This window comes from Protopterus annectens, chromosome 2.part0 (genome assembly GCF_019279795.1).
Source record: "Protopterus annectens isolate FY-2018-M chromosome 2.part0, PAN1.0, whole genome shotgun sequence".
In the NCBI taxonomy this organism is placed as follows: Eukaryota; Metazoa; Chordata; order Ceratodontiformes; family Protopteridae; genus Protopterus; species Protopterus annectens.
The window spans coordinates 1,296,539,718-1,296,559,242 of record NC_056728.1 but is presented as its reverse complement, the minus strand read 5'-3'; the positions used below and the strand labels follow the sequence as shown (position 1 = coordinate 1,296,559,242).

Genomic DNA, 19,525 nt, shown 5'->3' with positions numbered 1-19,525 from the left:
ATTTACAGCTCAGAAAAAATATCAGAAGAAAATTTCAGTGTTATAGTTAAAAAACTGTCATGACAGTTTTCATGTCTACAGCCCCCAAAACATGTTTATTCAATAAAAATAATTAGAAAAAACACACAAAAATAGTGGATGAAGTAAACTAGTAATGTATGAAAGTGTGCAGGTGTGTGCATGAATGTGCATAAATGTGCACCAGTATGTCAAATGGGGGAATTATACCACTACTTTATGGTAATACTTCATGGTAATGGTGACATGAAAAAAAGTGTGTTTTGAATTTACTGTTGAAATCTCTGATGTGATGCAAGAGTGTACTAAATCTAATTAAAGCAGAATTGAAGTTAAAGTAACTAAATATATATATATATATATATATATATATATATATATATACATTTATACACATACTACAAAATACCATCGATGCCCCCTTCAAACTCATCCAGCTCCACACATCCAGAATGTCTGGGGTGTTCTAGTAAGTATTTGGATAAGGCGTTCTTCTGGCATTTACATCTGATGTCAGAAAGATTACCTGAGATCCTCCTTTTCAGTTTATTCATACTCTTACCTACATAAAATGCAGGGCAGTCGTTACACATGGCCCAATATACAACCTTTTCGGTATTACAGTTAAAACCTGCTGAAGTTTTCACCATCTTTTTAAGATAGAGGCACTCAAATGAGTCGCACCCCATCAAGTACTCACATAAAGTGCAGTTAGGTGGCCCACAGATTTTAGTGCTCATGTCATCCTGATGTTTCTTATTTTTCGTTTTCTTTTCCACATAGCTACATATGCTTCTGCTCTTTATATGTACAAAAGTAGGGTGTCCTCCTAAAACGTTTACAAGCTGCTGATTTTCAGTCAAGATGGGCCAGTTCTCCTTAATAATGGCTTTAATTGCATTGACATCACAGATGTAAGTTAGAATGCAATCATCTTTACTTTTCTCTTCTTTTGGGTTAGAGTGGCCTTGTTGCATAATTCTACCAAAAGGCCTATTCCATATAGGCTCATTGTTAATTTTAGAATCTGTGATGGGATCCAGGGTCATATACAACATGTTTTATTCATGTCCTCTGGTTAAGAAATCATTTTCAAGATCATTCATATTTTTGAGAAAATGGGCCAAATCTGTGGTAATGAGTGCTAATCTTTAGCATTCTGATTTTATTACATTGTGCTTAGTTTTCACTGGATGAATATTGTCTCTGTGAAGTAAGTAGTTCACTCTTGGTTGCATGTGTAAGTTATTAATTAATTTTCCTATGTCTTTATCAATACTGACAGCCATATCAACGAACTGCACTGACTCTGAGCTTATGGAAGTGGCAAATTTGAAGAAGGAGGTGGAGTTACTGATGTAATGGATAAACACAGTGAGTTTAGATTTCTCACCTTTCCAGACTATGAATACATCATCAATAAAGTTAAGGTAGCTGGTCATAAATCTCCAGTATTCACTTTGCAGTACAGATTCCTCCTGCCACTAGCCTATGGCTACATTGGCCAGGCTAGCCTCACCCTTGGCTATCCCAGTTATCTGTTTGCAAGCCTGGCCATTGAAACTGAAAAAATTGTAACTCTACACCAAGTTTATTAGCTTTTCCAAGTGTTCAGTTTGCCCTTATGTAGTATAGCATTATTATTTCTACTATAAGCCTCTGTAGCTACTTCAGTACAGTACATGTGTAGGTTTTCAATGTCAATAGTTACCAATATACTTTGTTCATTCACATGCACTTCTTTTATTTTTCTTACAAGTGAATCTAAAATAAAAGATGAGATCTTTTCAGCAAGAGGCTGTATAATAAAATCTAAGTATATGGCAGTGGCCTCTGATATACGAGCACTCATAAAATCAACTAAGGCCAATTTTGAGAGAAAAATTGCCATGGATTCAAAGGACAATCATAAGGCCTTTTTCAGCTATGTTAGGAACCTGGGTGGAAACTCCCAGATATGCTCAGAATTAGTCCAAAATGATACAAAAATCACTGAACCCACAGACATTGCCAACATACTGGCAGACAGGTTCAGTGCAAACTTCACCCCTCTCCCCTAAAGGAGAGATAACTATCCCAGCGGAGTGTAGCCTCCCAGACATCTCAAATGCGCAGGTGAAAGCTGCTCTCTCTAAAGCTAAAAACACAGCATCAAACGGACCGGATGGTGTCCCCGGCTGTGTGCTACATGAGCTAAATGAGGAATTAAACCCACACATAAGGCAGCTGTTTAATCTCAGCCTTACCACAGGATACATGCCCAAGGAGTGGCGTACGGCAACTGTGGTCCCACTCCACAAAGGCGGTGCCTCTACGGACCCTGGTAATTACCGCCCCATAAGCTTAACAAGTCTAGTCTGCAAAGCTATAGAGAGGATCATAATGGTGCTCATAAACAAAGATATAGGGGACTTGCAGACATTGGACCCGACCCAGTTTGGCGGAAGATCATGCCTTTTGAACTTGGTCGACTTCTTCGAAACAGTCACCAAGGCCATTGATGAGGGAAAGGCAGTCCATGCAGCCTACCTTGACCTTGCAAAGGCTTTTGACACAATACCCCACTCGGGTATTGTAGATAAACTTACCAGCTTAAATGTAAACCCATATGTCACAAGATGGGTTGCAAACTGGCTTAAGGACAGAACCCAGGGTTAGAGTTGCTGGCGCTATGTCAGACTCCAAGCCGGTCACAAGTGGTGTCCCACAGGGCTCGGTCCTTGGCCCCTATTGTTCGGCATCTACTTCTCAGAAGTACAGGCCAACATGGGAGGACTTTGGCTGACAAAGTTTGCAGACGACTGCAAACTGGGCGCCATAGTGGAAAGTGCATCGGACACGGATATCCTTCAGAAGGGACTCACGGAAACAGATAGCTGGTGCCAGAGCCATGGCCTGAAGTTAAACGCCAAAAAATGTATAGTCATACCCTTCGGGAAAAACAAGGTAACCCCAAGCTACCATATAGGTGGCAATCCACTAAGCACAGTAGAGGTTATCAGGGACCTGGGGACCCAGGTTGACAGTGGCCTTTATCAGAACACTCACATTGCTAAAGTGGTTAGAAAGACCTTCTACATTGCCCACCTGATCATGAAGGATTCACATCCAGATCTAGTGAGGTCATTGTTCCCTGTACTCTTCACTTATCAGACCAATGATCGAGTACAATGCCCCATTCGGGATGTATCTCACCCCACTTCTGCAGCAATTGAGGAGACCCCAAAAGTTCCTCACCAAAAGGATAAAGGGACTCCAAAATCTGTCATATGCTGCCAGATTGAAGAAACTCCAGCTCTATTCAGTCGCATACCGTCTGCTCAGAGGTGACATGTGCCTGACATACAAGGCCATGTCCAACCACGAATTAATAGACATGCTCCACCTCAAAATATCCAAATCCACCAAAACCACTAGAGCAAGCGACTTAAACCTTAGCATGGATATAAATAGGACGTGCTGGAGGGATAGATTTATCACTCAGAGACTCCCTATGCTGTGGAATAAAATCCCGGTCCATGTGAGGCAGAGCACCTCGCTGGCTCTGTTCAAGAGAAATCTTGACCTGTGGATGGGAGATCATAGGTTTAAATCATCTCTGTGTCACTGCTGGACAGAGGCACAACAAACTAATGGGCATAGTATTTTTTCATATAAGGGGTGGCGTAAGCCACAAAAATTTGGGCTAGGCTTATAAATGCCTTAGGGCAGATAGCCTAGTATAAACCTATGAACCTATGAACCTATATGGAGTCTCTGCTTGCAATAACAGGTATGTAAGGTGGATCTTCCCTATTCTTTTGGGGTTTGGGAATTCCTGGAAAAACAAGGTAACTTGGGGTGAGGGTTGTTCAAATACTGAAGAAAAGTTTTGACTAATAAGCTCTTCATTAACCATTGTAGTTAGCTTATCTTTCATTTCTATATATGTAGTTTTAACCTCCTTAAAGAAATGTTTAGAATAAAACTCAGGTGTGTGCAGCAGGTTCTCTATTTTCATCATATAACTTACAGTATCTGTAACTAGTATGGCCCCACCCTTGTGAGCTTTCATAACAAATTTGTCATTGCTCAAATTCGTAAGTGCTAATATGTCATCCTTTGAAATATTAATTAAAACTTATGTTTTTGGTGTTTTTTTGAGAGCCGTTCTTTTGTCCAGCTCACATTTTGTCTCAAAGGCTGCAAGTGCAGGATGCAGTAGGGAGCAAAAACTACTGGGTCTTTTAATTTTTTCTTCAATGGGTTTATCTTCCTCCATGCAATTTTTCCTTGTGAAAGACAAGTTTCAAATTCAACTTCCTCACATACATTTTTAAATCAGTGATGGTCTGTGTCTCATTGCTCCTTCCCTGTGGTATGAAAGAAGACAAATTTAAAGTGCGTCAATGAGAGCTTGTAAAAATAAATAATTTATACAGAGTAGATAAGTCCTAAAAGTTATGACATACTTTAACATGGTTTTAGTTTGATGCATAAAAGTATATAATCTAGTACAGTTCATGGTCTAGAAAATCAGAAATACTAATAATAATACATTACAGTTGCAGAAATATTTGTTTGTACAGTCATGCATAATGCAAAATGCATTTACAATCTAAAATAACTTACTTCCAAGACATATAGTTTGAGGAATCATACAGTTGCTAAGGACCTTTGTGTAGAGTGTGATTATGGCTGAAGACATAATAGGTGAATAAGACATATTTATTTCTGCAGCAGAACTGTTAAAAACACATACCATCAGATATTTTATTTACTGTAAATGATAGGGGATAATGTGAAACAGCTTTTCTGTAAAACAACAGAAGATAGGGTTGTAAGTGTAAGCTTTATAAAATGAATTTATGGTTTGAGAAAACAGAAATTTTAGGTAGGGTATACAAATTAAGATTTTGTAAGTGATTTTAAAATACTAATTTTAAGAACAAAAATTTAAAGATGCAGGATCTGACAAATTGTCCTCTGGATAGCAATGTGGATCTCTGGGTTACACACCCATCCATTTGGCAGCTGACAGACTTCTCAACTATCCCTGTTTTGACAAAAGTTCCTATTTTCACACCTTATTTACTCCTGAACATGATGCACCTGTTTTAGAGGTATGTTCCTATTTTCAGGCTAGATTTACCCTTTCACATAATTTTCTCAATTATTACTAATCAAACAGTTTTTTTTAAGCTGTCTAGTACACAGGAAAATATAACTACATGACCAGCATATTAGTGGACCAATAATTTAAAGAAAAAGGCTACAAAGGATTAGTCGATATAAAATCACTTTAACTAGCAGATCTAGAAGAATGTCTCTTTAATACCCTCTGTGTGGGAGGAATAAAGATTTCTTGTTGAAGTTTCAAGTAGTTTATTCTGTTAAGTAGGTAGATGGACAAATGTTATTGTTCAAAACAGTCGTCCATCTACCTACTCAATTGAATACTACTTTAATCAGAAACAGCTGTGTTCCTTGTTCAGGGCCACCTTGACATTTGCCTGCTTGTCCATGGATTTCCTACGTAAAAAGCACAAAGAGAAGTGCCCATGTGAGAAAGAACACTGAGGGACTAAGAACATAAATTAATTACAAGGCCCCCCCTTATGTTCTTGAGTATCAGGTCTGGTGAGATGCATTTGCTGACCAAATCCTGGGTGTCTGTGCTGACTAAGGTCTCAGTCAATGCCTGTCCAGATTCCACCTTGCTATCAGAAGAAAGGATATTCCCTCAAGCCAAAGTCCAGCAGATGTCAGTCTGGACATATTTCTGTGGGTAGATGGTCATGATACCCATATCTTGATAACCAAGGATTAGGACAGTATATCCTTTGTTCTAGATCACAAGTACATCTTCAACTCCCATATTGAAGTTGCCTGCAGCTGTCCATGATATGATGGTCTATATTAGATCAGCGAACGCTGATTGATCGACCTTATGTAAGCGAAAGCTTACAATCTCGAACTGTCAGATCAGCGATTTTTTTCCTCACAACACAAGCACACCAAACAAACAGAAATCCACACACATTCACCTAAAATCTGACACCTAACCCTACATTAAACTATGCACACACCACTAACTATCCACTTACCTTAACCCAAACCCTAACCCTAAGGTCCATCACTAACGCACACTCACCTCACCCGCTCCCTAACCCTAACTCACCTAAACCCGCCCTAACCCACATGTCCAGACAATCGCACACATACCTAACCCGAGCCCTAACCCTAACTCACCTAACCCACCCTAACACTCACATCCACACAATCACACACTTACCTGAATCCGACCCATAACTTTCCACCACAGCACTGAAAATACCAAAGCAACAGAAACGGACAACCAAATTCTTTCCCTAGGAAAAAAATCGGGTTTCTGTTGCTTTGATATTTTGAACATTCGCTAAAATAAGTTTGATCAATCAACGTTCGCTTGTTTAAGTATTTGCTGATCTAATATAGACCCTGATATGAGGTTTTGAAAGCAGCTATCATCCATAGAGGCATGCTCAAGATGCCCATATCATGGATGTGTGCCATCTTGCCTCAGTCAAAGTTAAGCAGACCTTCACTACTTCCTCCACTCAGCCCACCCTGTCCAAGAACTGATGAGACTGGCCTATGACTTCATGTATTTCCTTAATAATGAACCTGCAGCCTTTCTTAAAATATCCATCAATGTCTGTGTGTCCAGCCACAAAAGGCAGAAGGAAGCATCTACTCCTGAAGATTCTGAGTCTGTAGACTTGGAGGTGGATAAACTGACTGATGCTCATCAGAAGTCTTTCCTAACTTCATACATCTCTGACAATGATTTCTCACCTAGAGACACTCTCAAGGGATTTTCTGAGGTTCCAATTAAATCCCAATATCCAATGACAGGAAAAGTTGACAGCGTGACCAAGTGAGGAAGACATTTTTTACCTCTCTCACTCTGACCCCCAGGGCTATTAATTGCCAGACTCATATGTTCAAGTTCCAAGGGACTCTTCTATCCCAGCATAACAAAAAGGTGAAGGAAGTATAGGGTAGAGCCCAGAGAGATACCGTGCTGAATGTTTGCAACTTTGTTTCCCGTATTGGCAAATACTTTATTAAATGTGGCTATTACGCAGTAGATACATCATGTGGCATTATGTAGAACATGCATATATGCAGTTATGTAGCCTGGGCAGTAAGAAGGGGGCAACTGCATCAGATGCAAAGTGTTGGGGCATAATTAGCCATCCATTCATGATTGCTCTTTAGTGCATACTAACTTTTAAAGTGCATTTATGGCCAAACTTGAGCACTGTAGCTCTCCATGTGTGGTTTAAACTGTGGCATTTGTAGCAAGCCATTTGCTACAATTAAAAAGAAAAAAAATGTTTTTTCTTTCTTTTTTTTTTGATTAAAACCTGAGTGCTGAAGTACTCCATGCATGGTATAAACAGTAGCAACTTCTTGCTACACTTATAGTTCTAATGTAGGTATTTCCATCTATTTTATTAACATAGTTTGTAGTGTTTCTTTATATTTTTTCTGTTCTATCTATACCAGTTTTTTGAAAACTAAATAAGTAACAAACTAAAGTTTAACAGCAGGCTTCACTAGCACTTTAATTGACCTTTAGGCTAATTGTACTGCGTGAAATCCTCTAAAGAGGTCACCTTAGTTAAGGCTGCATACTGCTCGCTCCCTTTTTAATTCCTCCAAGTCTTTTGGGTTTCTAATACCATGACAGTAATGGACCCCATTCCTAAGTCAAATTACAATTAAAAGTCATGAAATTAGTATTGATTCAATCTTTGATCTCAGCCAGAAGTGCTCTTCACAGCGCCTGCAGTGTGCCCAGTAATGACTCCTTCTGCAATTCGTACAGGGTTACATGTATTGGTAACATGTCTAAATACAATGTTTTTTATAAGACCCATTGCTCCTACTACTGGAACTCTCTGGGTATCTTTCTTCGACATTGATCTCATTTCTGCCTGCAAAGCCTGACATTTTATGACTTTGTGTCTCTCTGTACACAACACACTGTAGTCATTGGGTGTGGAGATTTCAGTAATCAATGCTACTTTTGTCTTCTTTTCATGGACCACTATATCCAGTTTTCTGGCATCTATCTTTAAAACTGTTGGTAATTGGTGATCCTATGTGATGTAGACTTCATTTTCTATGATGCTTTGTGGCTCATGTTTTCAGTGTTTTTCAACCGCTACAGTACCATAATGTGTGCACAATCCCCAGTGCAACAGTCTTGCCACGTTGTTATGCCTTTCAGTATACAGTCCTTCTGCCATTAGTATGTCACAACCAGCAATGAGGTGTGCAACTGTTTCCAATTCGGTTTTATAAAACCTACATTTGTCTGTTTCTCCCGCATGTTCAATAGACTTTGTAAACTAGTGTGCATATAGCCCACTATCTTGGGCCGCCAGTATTTACCTTTTATCTCTTGGTTTGAATTTGCCTCTCCTTAACCATTCCTGCATTTGTTCCTGACCAACTTGAGGTTCTTCCCGAAGTATTATATACTTGCAACTATATTTATGCATTTTCCATATTTCTTGCCTTCTCATCTGGTCCTTCACCTTGTATATTTTCTTTGTTTTTTTTTGTCACATTCAGTTGCTGCCTGATTTTTATCTACTTCTGGTTAGATTTCCATTCTTGCTTGATGGCAATATGCTTCTGCTAGATCAAGCAGAGAAGTCATCTTAGATTCATTCTTCTCATGTTTCAAAACTTTCACTACGTTTGGGTCTTGGGAGGTCAGCAGATATGTGTGGAGTCCCACGATTGCAGATCTATACATGTAATCAATTTCAAGGAGGCCTATCTCTCCTTAGGAACAGGGACTATATAATCTTGGTATGCAGTGATTTTTATAAATCATTTGGTGAGCATGACGCATCCTTCTTGTTTTCCTCTCTTATCTATCCAACACGTTTTAGAGCCAGTCAGTCACTCCAAAACTGTAAGTTAGGACAGGAAGAGCAAATTGGTTTATAGCTTGGATTTTGTTCCTAGTTGTCAATGCTGTTTTTAGGGTTAATTTAAGTCTTCTAAAATATTCCTTGCACATTTGTTCATGTTTTATTGTTTATCCTTCCTTATTTCCGAAATATTTATACACTCCCTCTTGCTCAAGTTCTTTTGTATCACATTCTTGTCCCAAACTGATGTTTTCTTGGTGCTGCAGTTTTCCTGCTTTAAAGGTTGCTTTTGCACATTTATCAAGACCAAATGACATTCTTATTTCATCTGAAAAGTTTTGAAAACTTGCAGTTGTGCTTTCAGTTGACCTATACAGTTTTAAATCATCGACAAAGTGAATATGAAAAGTCTTTACACTTTGTTCTTTTCTAGCAGCCAAATCATCGCCATGTTAAGTAGACAGCTTAATGGGTTATGGGCAAGACAGAATAACAGCGGTGACAGAGAATCACTCTGGAATATCCCTCCTTGAATTTGTATCCCTGGAATAATAATTTGTCCTTTATTATGGCTTAATTGCAAAGTGGTCTGCCACTGTTTCATGGTCACTGTAATGTAGTCGATCAGAATAGTTTGTATCTTATACATTTTTAAGCACTTTTTTAATCCATGAATATGGGATACTGTCAAATGCTTTTTTATAGTCAATCCATGACATACTTAGATTCTTCCCCTTTTTACAGTTCTCCAATATGACCTTATGTAACAACAAATGATCCTTTGTTCCATATGACTTTCTTTTATTGTCCTTTTGTTCTACTGCCATAATTGAATTTTCTTCTAAATGACTATAAACTCTGTCAGCATCAATTCCAGTGTATAGTTTATATATCATCGGAAGGCAAGTTACTGGTCTATAGTTTTTAGGGTAGATTGCAGGTTCACTCTTAAGTAGTAGTATTGTTTTTCCTGTTGTTAGCCAGGTTGGTGTCTGTTCAGGGTGCATATATAAATATACTTACTCATAGCTGAATCTTTGTGCAAAGATGTTAATACTTTTAAGCATACGTTTGGTACTGCATCTGGGCCTGGAGTTTTCCAACTGGAGGCTTTTCTTAACTTTGTTTCAATCTCTCTGGCTGTTAATTCATCCCATTTCATATCCTGTACCTTTAAACTTCTTATTCTTTCTTTCTTTTATTTCTTCCATCCATTTAGCATCTTTGTTATATTCCACAGGATCTTCATAAATACTTCTCCAAAATGTATCTAGTTCTTTTTTTGGTGGTCTTATAATTCCTTTTACCTTATTTCTCAACTATCTATAGAACTTTTCTGGGTCATCAATAAATTGCTTTTCCTTTATATTTATCTGTGTATCTTCTAGGTTTTTCTGCCTGTGCTGAGATTTTTAGCTTGTTATTTGCAGTAGTGCATGATAGATCCTGGTCTGTTCTAATACTGTGCATTGCTTTTATCACATCTATCTTTCTTAGTATTTTTTATCTGTTCTGTCTTCTATACTCCTCTAACAGTGACACTTCTTGTCTTAACTGCTTTATACTTTTCTCTATTCCATACTTCCATGATGGTATTCGATTTCTCCCCTTCCTTTCCCTCACCACCCTGTGTTCTTGCAGTAGAACTTTATCAGTTATTAATTTAGCTGCACAGTAATATATCCTGTTTACTTCTGTTATATCGCATGGATCTCTATAGATAGTCCTAATTACTGTGTTCATTTGTTTTACCAAACGCCTGACTTTTTGGGTTTTATTGACCTTCTGTATTCGATTTCTTTCATTGATCTTATATCTATCTATCACTATTAAATCAAGCAAGTCTTTTCTTAGCTTTCTTTCTTCTAAACTGAGGGCACATTTTTTATTTTGCATTTTCTGCCGACATTCTGTAGAGGGTTCTATACCATCTTCCTGTGGCACATTCTCTTCAATTACATCCTGTGCCATCCATTGCTCTGTCATATGGGAACTTATTAGCCTATCACTCCTCAACATTGACTGCATCAGAGTGAACATTTATACTGGTTTCCTGTGGAAGGTTCCAAAGTATCTTCATAAGGCACCTGACCAATTGCTTCCCGTTCCACTGGTTTCCCCTTAATTTGGATATCCATTGCTCTATCCTGTTGTGGTGCTTTCTGAATTAGATTTACTACCATGGTGGTGCAGCGGTTAGTGTTGTCGCCTCACAGCAAGAGGTTCTCCCATTCGATTCTCGGCTGGAGCGCCTTTTGTGTGTAGTCTGCATGTCCTCCCCGCGGTCAAGTGACATTAAAGACATGCAGGTAGGTGCGTGTGTGAATGGGTGTGCCTTCTTTGAAGGTTGAGCATCGGGCTGGCAACTCAGCACCATAAAAATCCACTGCCAATCATTAGCGGACCTGAGTTTTTGGCGATCCATAACTAGGAAAAGCCAAAAGACATTACGTTAAACTGAATACTTAACTTCACAAGTACTCGATAACATCAGTTTCTATATGTTTAACATCTCCATTACTAATCTCCTTTTCTCCTTTTCCTCCTAGTCTTCTTATTTTTGTATTGTAAAGTTTTCCATATCCAGATTCTTTTGCCTGCATTTTTCTTCAAATATCTTTGGTGCTGCTCTTTTTGTATTGGTTAGTTTTACTTTCTCCTTTGCATAAATATTATACCATATTAAATCTCTTTTTCTTTCCCATATCCATATTTTTTCTTCAGATGTCTCCTGATCTTCCTGCTTCTCCTTACTTTGTGGACTCACTACATCTTGTTGTATTGTAACCTGTGTAGACCTTCTACACCAAATCCTTTACTTCGCAGGCACTCCAGAACTTCACCTTCTATTTTTTTAACTTCCACTTTACTAATCTTTTTTTCTACATTCCCTCATTGTGATATTATTTTTTTTATTGTGAAATTTTCCATATCTGGATGCCTTTGCCTGTATTTCTCTTCAAATATCTTTGGGGCTGCCTTCTTTATATTGATTAATTTGGCTTTCTCCTTTGCATAAATATTGCACCATATCAAATCTCTTTTTCTTTCCCGTGTCCATATTTCTTTTTTATATTTTACAAAAATCTCTAGGTTTTGTTGTTATTTTTGCACTTCCTCAGATGCTTCTTTTTCCAAACAGATCAATGTTTCTTGATCTATATACTGCTTTTCACAAATCTGTTGTATTAATGAATACAAATTTTTATTTGAAACTTTTGACAGTTTTACTTGTAGAACTATTTTCCTTTCCTCTAATTTCTCTCTTAATCATTTTGTATATCTTGTGTCTGGAAATTCTGGGCTTTTTACATAATAGTAACAATACATAATTTCTTTCTTACCCTCAATGGTCCACTTTATCATCTTTATGGCTCTTCTTTGGCCTATCAGTTTTTGTGATTTTTGTGGACTACTACTTCCTTCTACAACAGGGGGGCCATCCTCCCCTGGGCCTAGTTTGGCCCCATTGTAGGAATGTTTTCATATTTTCAGGATTCTACACTGTTATCATTTCCACCCCTGGCACCAGTGTGCCTACCAGGATTGGGTACTTTTTTATCCAGGGTCTTCTGCACCCAGCTATCTTTTTTAATTTTTAACCGACTTCTGTCCATGATATCTGCTATATAAATACAGTCTATATACACTGTGGTGTAGATTCTGAGATGTGAACAAAGATGAGCATGGCGAATAAAGTGAGTTTTGTTCAGAGTACTGTCCCTCATTTTTATCTCCCTTGAACCAATAACCCTTTAGGTTGTGTCCTTCTTTTTACAGTTGCTACATTGTCATCATCACCATACTTTTTTCAACTTTTATATAGGCTCAAAGTGTCAGGTCAACTGTTGCCACATCTCTTGATTCAGAATCACGCTCATGCCTTCTTTGATAGTCATGCTCGACTATTGCAGGTCTTCTGTCATGCAATCCATCCATTTCTTGGCTGGCTATCTTCATCTTATGTTATCCTTTTCTTCTCCCTCCCAAATCTTCTTTATCACATCATTTCTGCTTTTCTGCATATGTGACAGAACTGCCATAATGTGTTCTCCTTGACCTTCTCTGTAATTTGGGATACTTTGGCTCCTGTTCTGATGTCTTTGTTTCATCACCGGTCCCACAGTGTGCATCCCACTTCCCATCACATGCATTTTACTTCTTGTCGCCTTAAGCTTCCCCAGCTGCTCTGTCTTCAGTGCCCACGTTTCTGTTCTGTGCACTGGTCACATCATTTATTTGCACACTTACTATGCAGCCTTTTTGCATTCTTGTGTTACCCACTACCCCTGATACATTGTGTTGGATTCAGAATATCTGTTTCAAGCTTTGACTTCCATATTGCAACTTGCCTTCTCCTCAACCACACTTCTCAGATACCTGAATTAACCTGTTTCATCATCTATCAGTTTTCAGCTTCTTGTGATTTCCACATTTGCTGTAGTTTCTGTTGAAATTCTGCCTGTAATGCCACATTATCTGCATTTAGCAGCATTGTTGATCTTTCTCTTCTGACATGTTTGCTAATGTAGGCCATCATCCGTATGAACAGGAGTGGGCTCAAATATAAACTCTGACACACATCCATTTCTACTGAGAGCCTCTCTGTGAGTCTGGACACTGTCCATGCTTGTGTTACTGGGACTTATACATAACCTGCACAAATTTTGCTGCAGTTTGCATGACTTTGAACCATTGCAGTGCTTTTGTTGGGGCCTTGTCATATGCTTCCTCCATCTCTATCAATGTCCAGTTGGACTCTTTCCTCATTTCCAGCTTCTACTCTACTGCCTGTCTCACTGCACACATCCAGTCATTTGAACTGCATCCTGATCTGAATCTGAACTGCTCATCTTCCATCTGACTTTCTACTATTCTGCATAGTCATTTATGTGTCACCCACTTCAGTATTTTCCTGAAGTTTGACATAAGTTTGATACCACTCTTTTGTCTGCTATTATGAATATTTCCTTTGTTCTTTCATATTAGTATTAGACTGCTTTTCTCCAATCATCCTGGATATGCTGATCACTCCTTACTATGAACAGTATTCTCGCAAACAATTTCTCTGCTAACTCACCCAACATTTTGATCATATCAGCTGTGATTTCATTTGATGCTGCTGTCTTCCATGGCTTCATTTTCCTTAGTGCACTTCATACTTCTCTGGTGGCATTTGCTTCCTCCTACCTTGTTGGCAGAGCATGGAATAGTACAGCTTCTATAGAGTTTTCTTTGTTCAGAAGCTTCCTGACTTACTCCTTCCAGTTGCTCTCGATATCTTCTTGACTAGTTAATTCTTTGTTGCTGCCATTCCTTATGAATGAAATCTGGCAACTATTGTTTTTTATCATTCTGTTATTGTCTTGCAACATGGTAGAGCTTCTTTGTGTCATCTTCTGAGTTACTTTCCAGAAGATGCTGGAGTTTTTCTGATGTCTTGCTCTTTGCCGCTTTGACTGCCTCTTTGTTATCCAACCAGTATTCCTTCTTAGTCTTTTTATTGCACATTTTTTTTCCTGCACTCCTTTCCTTTGATAACTTCCTGGACTTGTGCTTTCCATCTTCAGACTTCCATTTGTACCTTGTTTCCATACCTCAGCTCCATAACTGCTCTATCATCTTTACACATGCTGTTTTCAGGTGCTGCCATTCTTCTTTGACTCCACCCATTCCTCTTCTTCCTATGGAGCTACAGCCCTGAGCATTTCCTTTGTACAACTGTGCTTTCACTCCAGTCAACTTTTGGATCATCAGTGCTTCTGCACCAATCAACCTCCAGGTCTTCAGCTTAGTCACTACTGACTTTAGAGCCTTCTCTGATTACTGTCTGGTGCTGGTAGTGTTCACCAGTAGTTTAATCAGGTGTCTGACACTTTCACTGGGGGTAACTTTGAAATCTCTCACTCTACTCTCATGCCCTTTCTTTACTAAGAGCTGCATGCTTGCCAGTCTGGTATGTGGTCTTCTGACTGCCTCTTTTGGCCAACCATGTATTGGCAGACATTAAGCCATTTGCTAGACAGACGTCTAGAATGGTCTCGCCTTCATTATTCCTGTTGCCCTTAATGTGGACCCAGGCAGTCTTCATATCCTAATTTGTCTGACCTGATATGAGCATTCAAGTTCCCATTTACCAAGATCATTTCATTTTGTCCCACTTTATCAAGAACATCCTACAACTGGTGTCTGAATGCCCTCTTTTCCTTACCATTATAGCCCTGCTGTGTGGTATAGGCTGAGATTATAAAGAGTGCTGTATCACTGGGTCTACTTCAGAAGACTGAAAAACTAAAAGACTGAATCCCAAAATACTGAAAACTCAAAATACTGAAGATGGAATTTGCCCCTTGTCTACAGTTGTGCAATCATGGAGTTGGTGTATGTAATTAGTAGGGGGTGTTGAGGCATGAGGGGTGCAAGGGGCTTACCCCTACATTAAAATATTTTCAGTATTTGAATCCCAAAATGCTGAAAACTTAAGTCTTTTGGTTTATCAGTCGTCTAAACTAGACCCGTATCACGACACTTAAGTTTGACTGCCATGAATCTGTAATTGATTCTGATGACATGCCTAAGTTATTCTTTTTCATTCTTTTAAGATGGGCTGCCTGCAGAATAGTGTGCTAAAGGGATGGATCAGCTCATCCTTATATACTTCCTGTTTACATTATGAATGACAGTGACAATTAATATAATTACCAGGGTTAGTAATTGCAGCTAGCATATCCTGCTACATTTTTTTTACTTGATAGCTGTATTCCAAATGAGTAACTCTCCCAGGAATTCATTAAAGTGCCTAGGACTAGAACTATAAAACCCCTCCCCATGACATGGCCATTTGTGATTCAGAGCCATGTTAGCTGCAATGAGGTAAGGCCTCGGTAGAAGTTAATTTACATGTTTCTGAATCACATTAACTACTGTGATGCAGATCATTGCTGTTCTGCATGTTGTAGTAGTGACCTGCTACTCATGAAGGCAGTGGCATTCCCGCATATCACAGTCTCTCTCACACACGCGCACACACACACACACACACACACACACACACACACACACACACACACACACGCACACACGCACACACACGCACACACACACACACACACAGACACACACACACACACACACACACACACACACACACACACACACACACACACACACACACACACACACACACACACACACACACACAAACAAACACACACATATAACGGTCCCTGGACCCATCCCTACCCTATCTCACTCACAGTTCTCTTCACTCCCACAATAGCTGAAGTCATTACAGCACATATCTATTATGCCCTGGTGGTCTAGTGTAGCCCCTCACCCTCTGATCCCTGTTATGATGTCAATGCCATTATGTTACTTCACTTTTTATGTTATCTGTGGTGGTCTAGTGTATCCTCCTACCCCCTCCCCCTCGATCCCTGTTATGTTGTTGGTGATATTAAGGCACTTTAAAGATTATTCCCTGGTGTCTAGTACGTCCCCTGACCCCCAATCCTGATGCTGCCATTGGTGCCATTATGGCACTTTAAGAATAATCTATGGTGCCTAGTGGTTCCTCCTACCTCATTTATGGCAGGCAGTTGAACACATCATTTTGGCCATGTTCAATACCACAACATGATGGGGATGGCCAGGCTGATCTACACAACTGAGAATTATTTCTTGAATTACTTGGCTATGTAGGTGCCCTCTTAGAGGCAGCTCTGGGGATAGAGCATATGGCTAATTAGCATATACATCTTTCCCCCATGATGGCTCATAAGCACTTCTTTGGGGCTAGCCCTTCACTGTGCTACACAAATTCATATTAGAGGACAGTGCAGCAACATGTAAAGGCTAAATCAGGGAAAGGTACAGTAACTTACAGACTGAAGTGTACACATTGTATGCCCTTCTTGAATTCCCCCTTTAGTGTCAGAGATCATACCAGAGCTGTGTCATATTTGTTATACAATCATGATTTCCCAAATGTAGAGTTTACAGAGCTGGAACAGTGTACATGGCAATTGGTGTGCATTATTTTATCATTATATTTGAATTCATGTGTGTTTTTGAATAATAATAATAATAATAATAATAATAATAATAATAATAATAATAATAATAACCTATTATTTACAAAAGCTCTTAAAGTTATTGAACATAAGAAAATGTATTCTTTTTTTAAAAAAGTACACTCAGCAGTCAAGACAGAAGATGCAAAAGAAAGCCTAATAAAATGTAAATGTCCAAATTAACACATTTTTATTTCAGAAAGCTTTTAAATATTAGAAGTATTTATTTATTGACATTTGTTTACTGGGGAAGTCCACCTGAGTCACAAGAAGTCATCTTCATCAGAGGTTTGGAGAACAAGGCTCCATTGAAGAGAGAAAATAAAAATAAAAATTCAAATACATTACATAAAAACAGTTGAAAATTATACATTTCAAAAATAATCAACAATATTGTAAGCCACAGAGATATACCAAAAATAAGTTACAAAGAGAACAATGAGAAAAAGCAAAGTAAAACACTATAAATAATTCTGGAGAGCATCCTTTTAGCAATTCATAGCAGTAATAAGTAAAAGTCATGTGTTTAGTATTGTTTAATTGATTAAAAATCAAAAATTAAAGTGTTTTTCCAAAGGAGGCAAAGATGATAAAACAGATTTTAAAACATTCTGCAAGCAGTTATTTCTTTTTGCACTTGACACTTTTTTGACCATGAAAACCTCCATGTAAAATTTCCAGATACACTAATAAATTAGAATTCTATTAATCTATAAAGTTCATCTCCACGAAATGTGAACCACGTGATTATTAATATTCATGCATCAAAAATATGTACAGTCATACAGCGTGTTTAGAATTTAGCAAATGTTCAGTAGTATGTTTGATTTCTGGAATGCATTTCATGTGACACTGCAGTTTTAATTTTAAAATCATGTACAATCATATTGGATTATCCTGCACTAGTGAAAATTGTCTCAGGCCATTTATATAGATATGAGCATGAACAGGAGAATCAACATTCATCTATTATTAAAAAAAAAAAAAAAATATATATATATATATATATATATATATATATATATATATATATATATATTATTCCTACTATGTTATTCATTGTAATCATTTAATTTTAATAGGACCACGACCTTTCCTCTTGTTTGCAAACATTCAGGACATCCGACGCATCAATTTTGATGGAACAGATTATCAGAGTATCCTTGATAAACAGATGGGAAGAGTGTTAGCACTCGACTATGACCCTGTTGAGAATAAGGTAAGGCTTTTTTTCCTCTGAGATGCATGGAATAAATGCTGTTTGTGATCTACCAAAGGAAAACCTTCTAACCTCTGCAAATGTGGTTCAGAAAACAGCTTCACCTGTTGCAAACTTTCCTTACCAGGCTAGAAGGTTACCTGTTGTATGAATTTCATCTATTTCAGGCCATCAAATCAACCATGTTCTGAAGAAGTCTGCATATCTTGTCCCAGATGAAAGCATTCGGCTAATAAAAGTATTTTCTACAAGTCTTGGGAAATGATTCTTGCAGATTCGTGTTTGTACTGGCTTTGGGTCTTGGTAACAACAATTTTGTAACTCTTGGATTTTAAAGTAGTTTAAAGGGAAAAGTGAATTGAGTTTCTTTATACCTTAAACTAGCACTTTCCTTTTAGGCTCCTGCCATGTGATAATGAACTTATTTGTAAATAACCTGCACATTTTTCATCTGAGTATTAGCTAGAGGAGTATTCGCTGGCAAGGGACTCAAATGGTAGGTTTAGGTTATTTGTAGTCCAGTCCCAATTTCACCTGCTAATTAAAAGTGATGTTATTATAATAGTCTAATATGATTATAAAAAATGTAAAAAAAAATGAATGTATTTAATTATCAACTAAAATGCCAGCACATGAACTCGCAAACCCTTCCCACCTAGAATTAACTGACTGAAGCCCCATCGGCTTCTCTCACAGGACCCAACAAGGCTGCAGACCTAAGAATGCTGAGGGTGAAATACTAAATGTTCACAGAAAGAAGACAATGGCAGACACAGAAAATATGCTAGCATCAGAATTATCCCTGGAATTAACTGCAGATCGGCAAATAGTCTGGCCTGTAAGTAGGAGAGGCTGATGAATGGCTGAACAAATAATAAGCAACAGACAGCAAAAGTATACAATGTTTAAGTGCTCTATGCCTTATACTGTATATATTCTGCATTGTTACTTTGTGTTTGCATGTGTGTGTGGGTGTGTTTTACAAGTGACAGCATGATGTATTGTCCAGATCACAATTCTTCACCTATTGCTTACAAGGCAAGCACTTAGCTTGGTGAGCTACCAGCAAACTGAAGTGAAGGGAACAAACAACCCTACACTTTCAGCTGTTGACACAACCGATGGTCGACCAAACGCATGGCACTTTCTCTCTCTCTCTCTCTCTCTCTCTAAAACTTCCCATGACAAAGCCAACAGATAGTGGGGGTGGAAAATAAGGCTCTTAGTTCCCCTACCACTCGATGACAGAGCTGAAAGGATAGCTATCAGAAATAATCACACACACGCACACACACACACAC

At 38.4% G+C, this 19,525-nt stretch overlaps 1 protein-coding gene across 3 annotated transcripts in view; it reads left to right on the top strand.

The window, feature by feature from the left end:
• EGF (epidermal growth factor) overlaps positions 1 to 19,525 on the top strand; it is a 1,284,649-nt gene that overhangs the window by 613,981 nt on the left and 651,143 nt on the right. For all 3 annotated transcript variants that reach the window (XM_044061467.1, XM_044061466.1, XM_044061465.1), the window contains one exon: positions 18,088 to 18,224. In XM_044061467.1, coding sequence (XP_043917402.1) covers positions 18,088 to 18,224 — 137 coding nt within the window. The remainder of the gene's footprint in view (positions 1 to 18,087; positions 18,225 to 19,525) is intronic.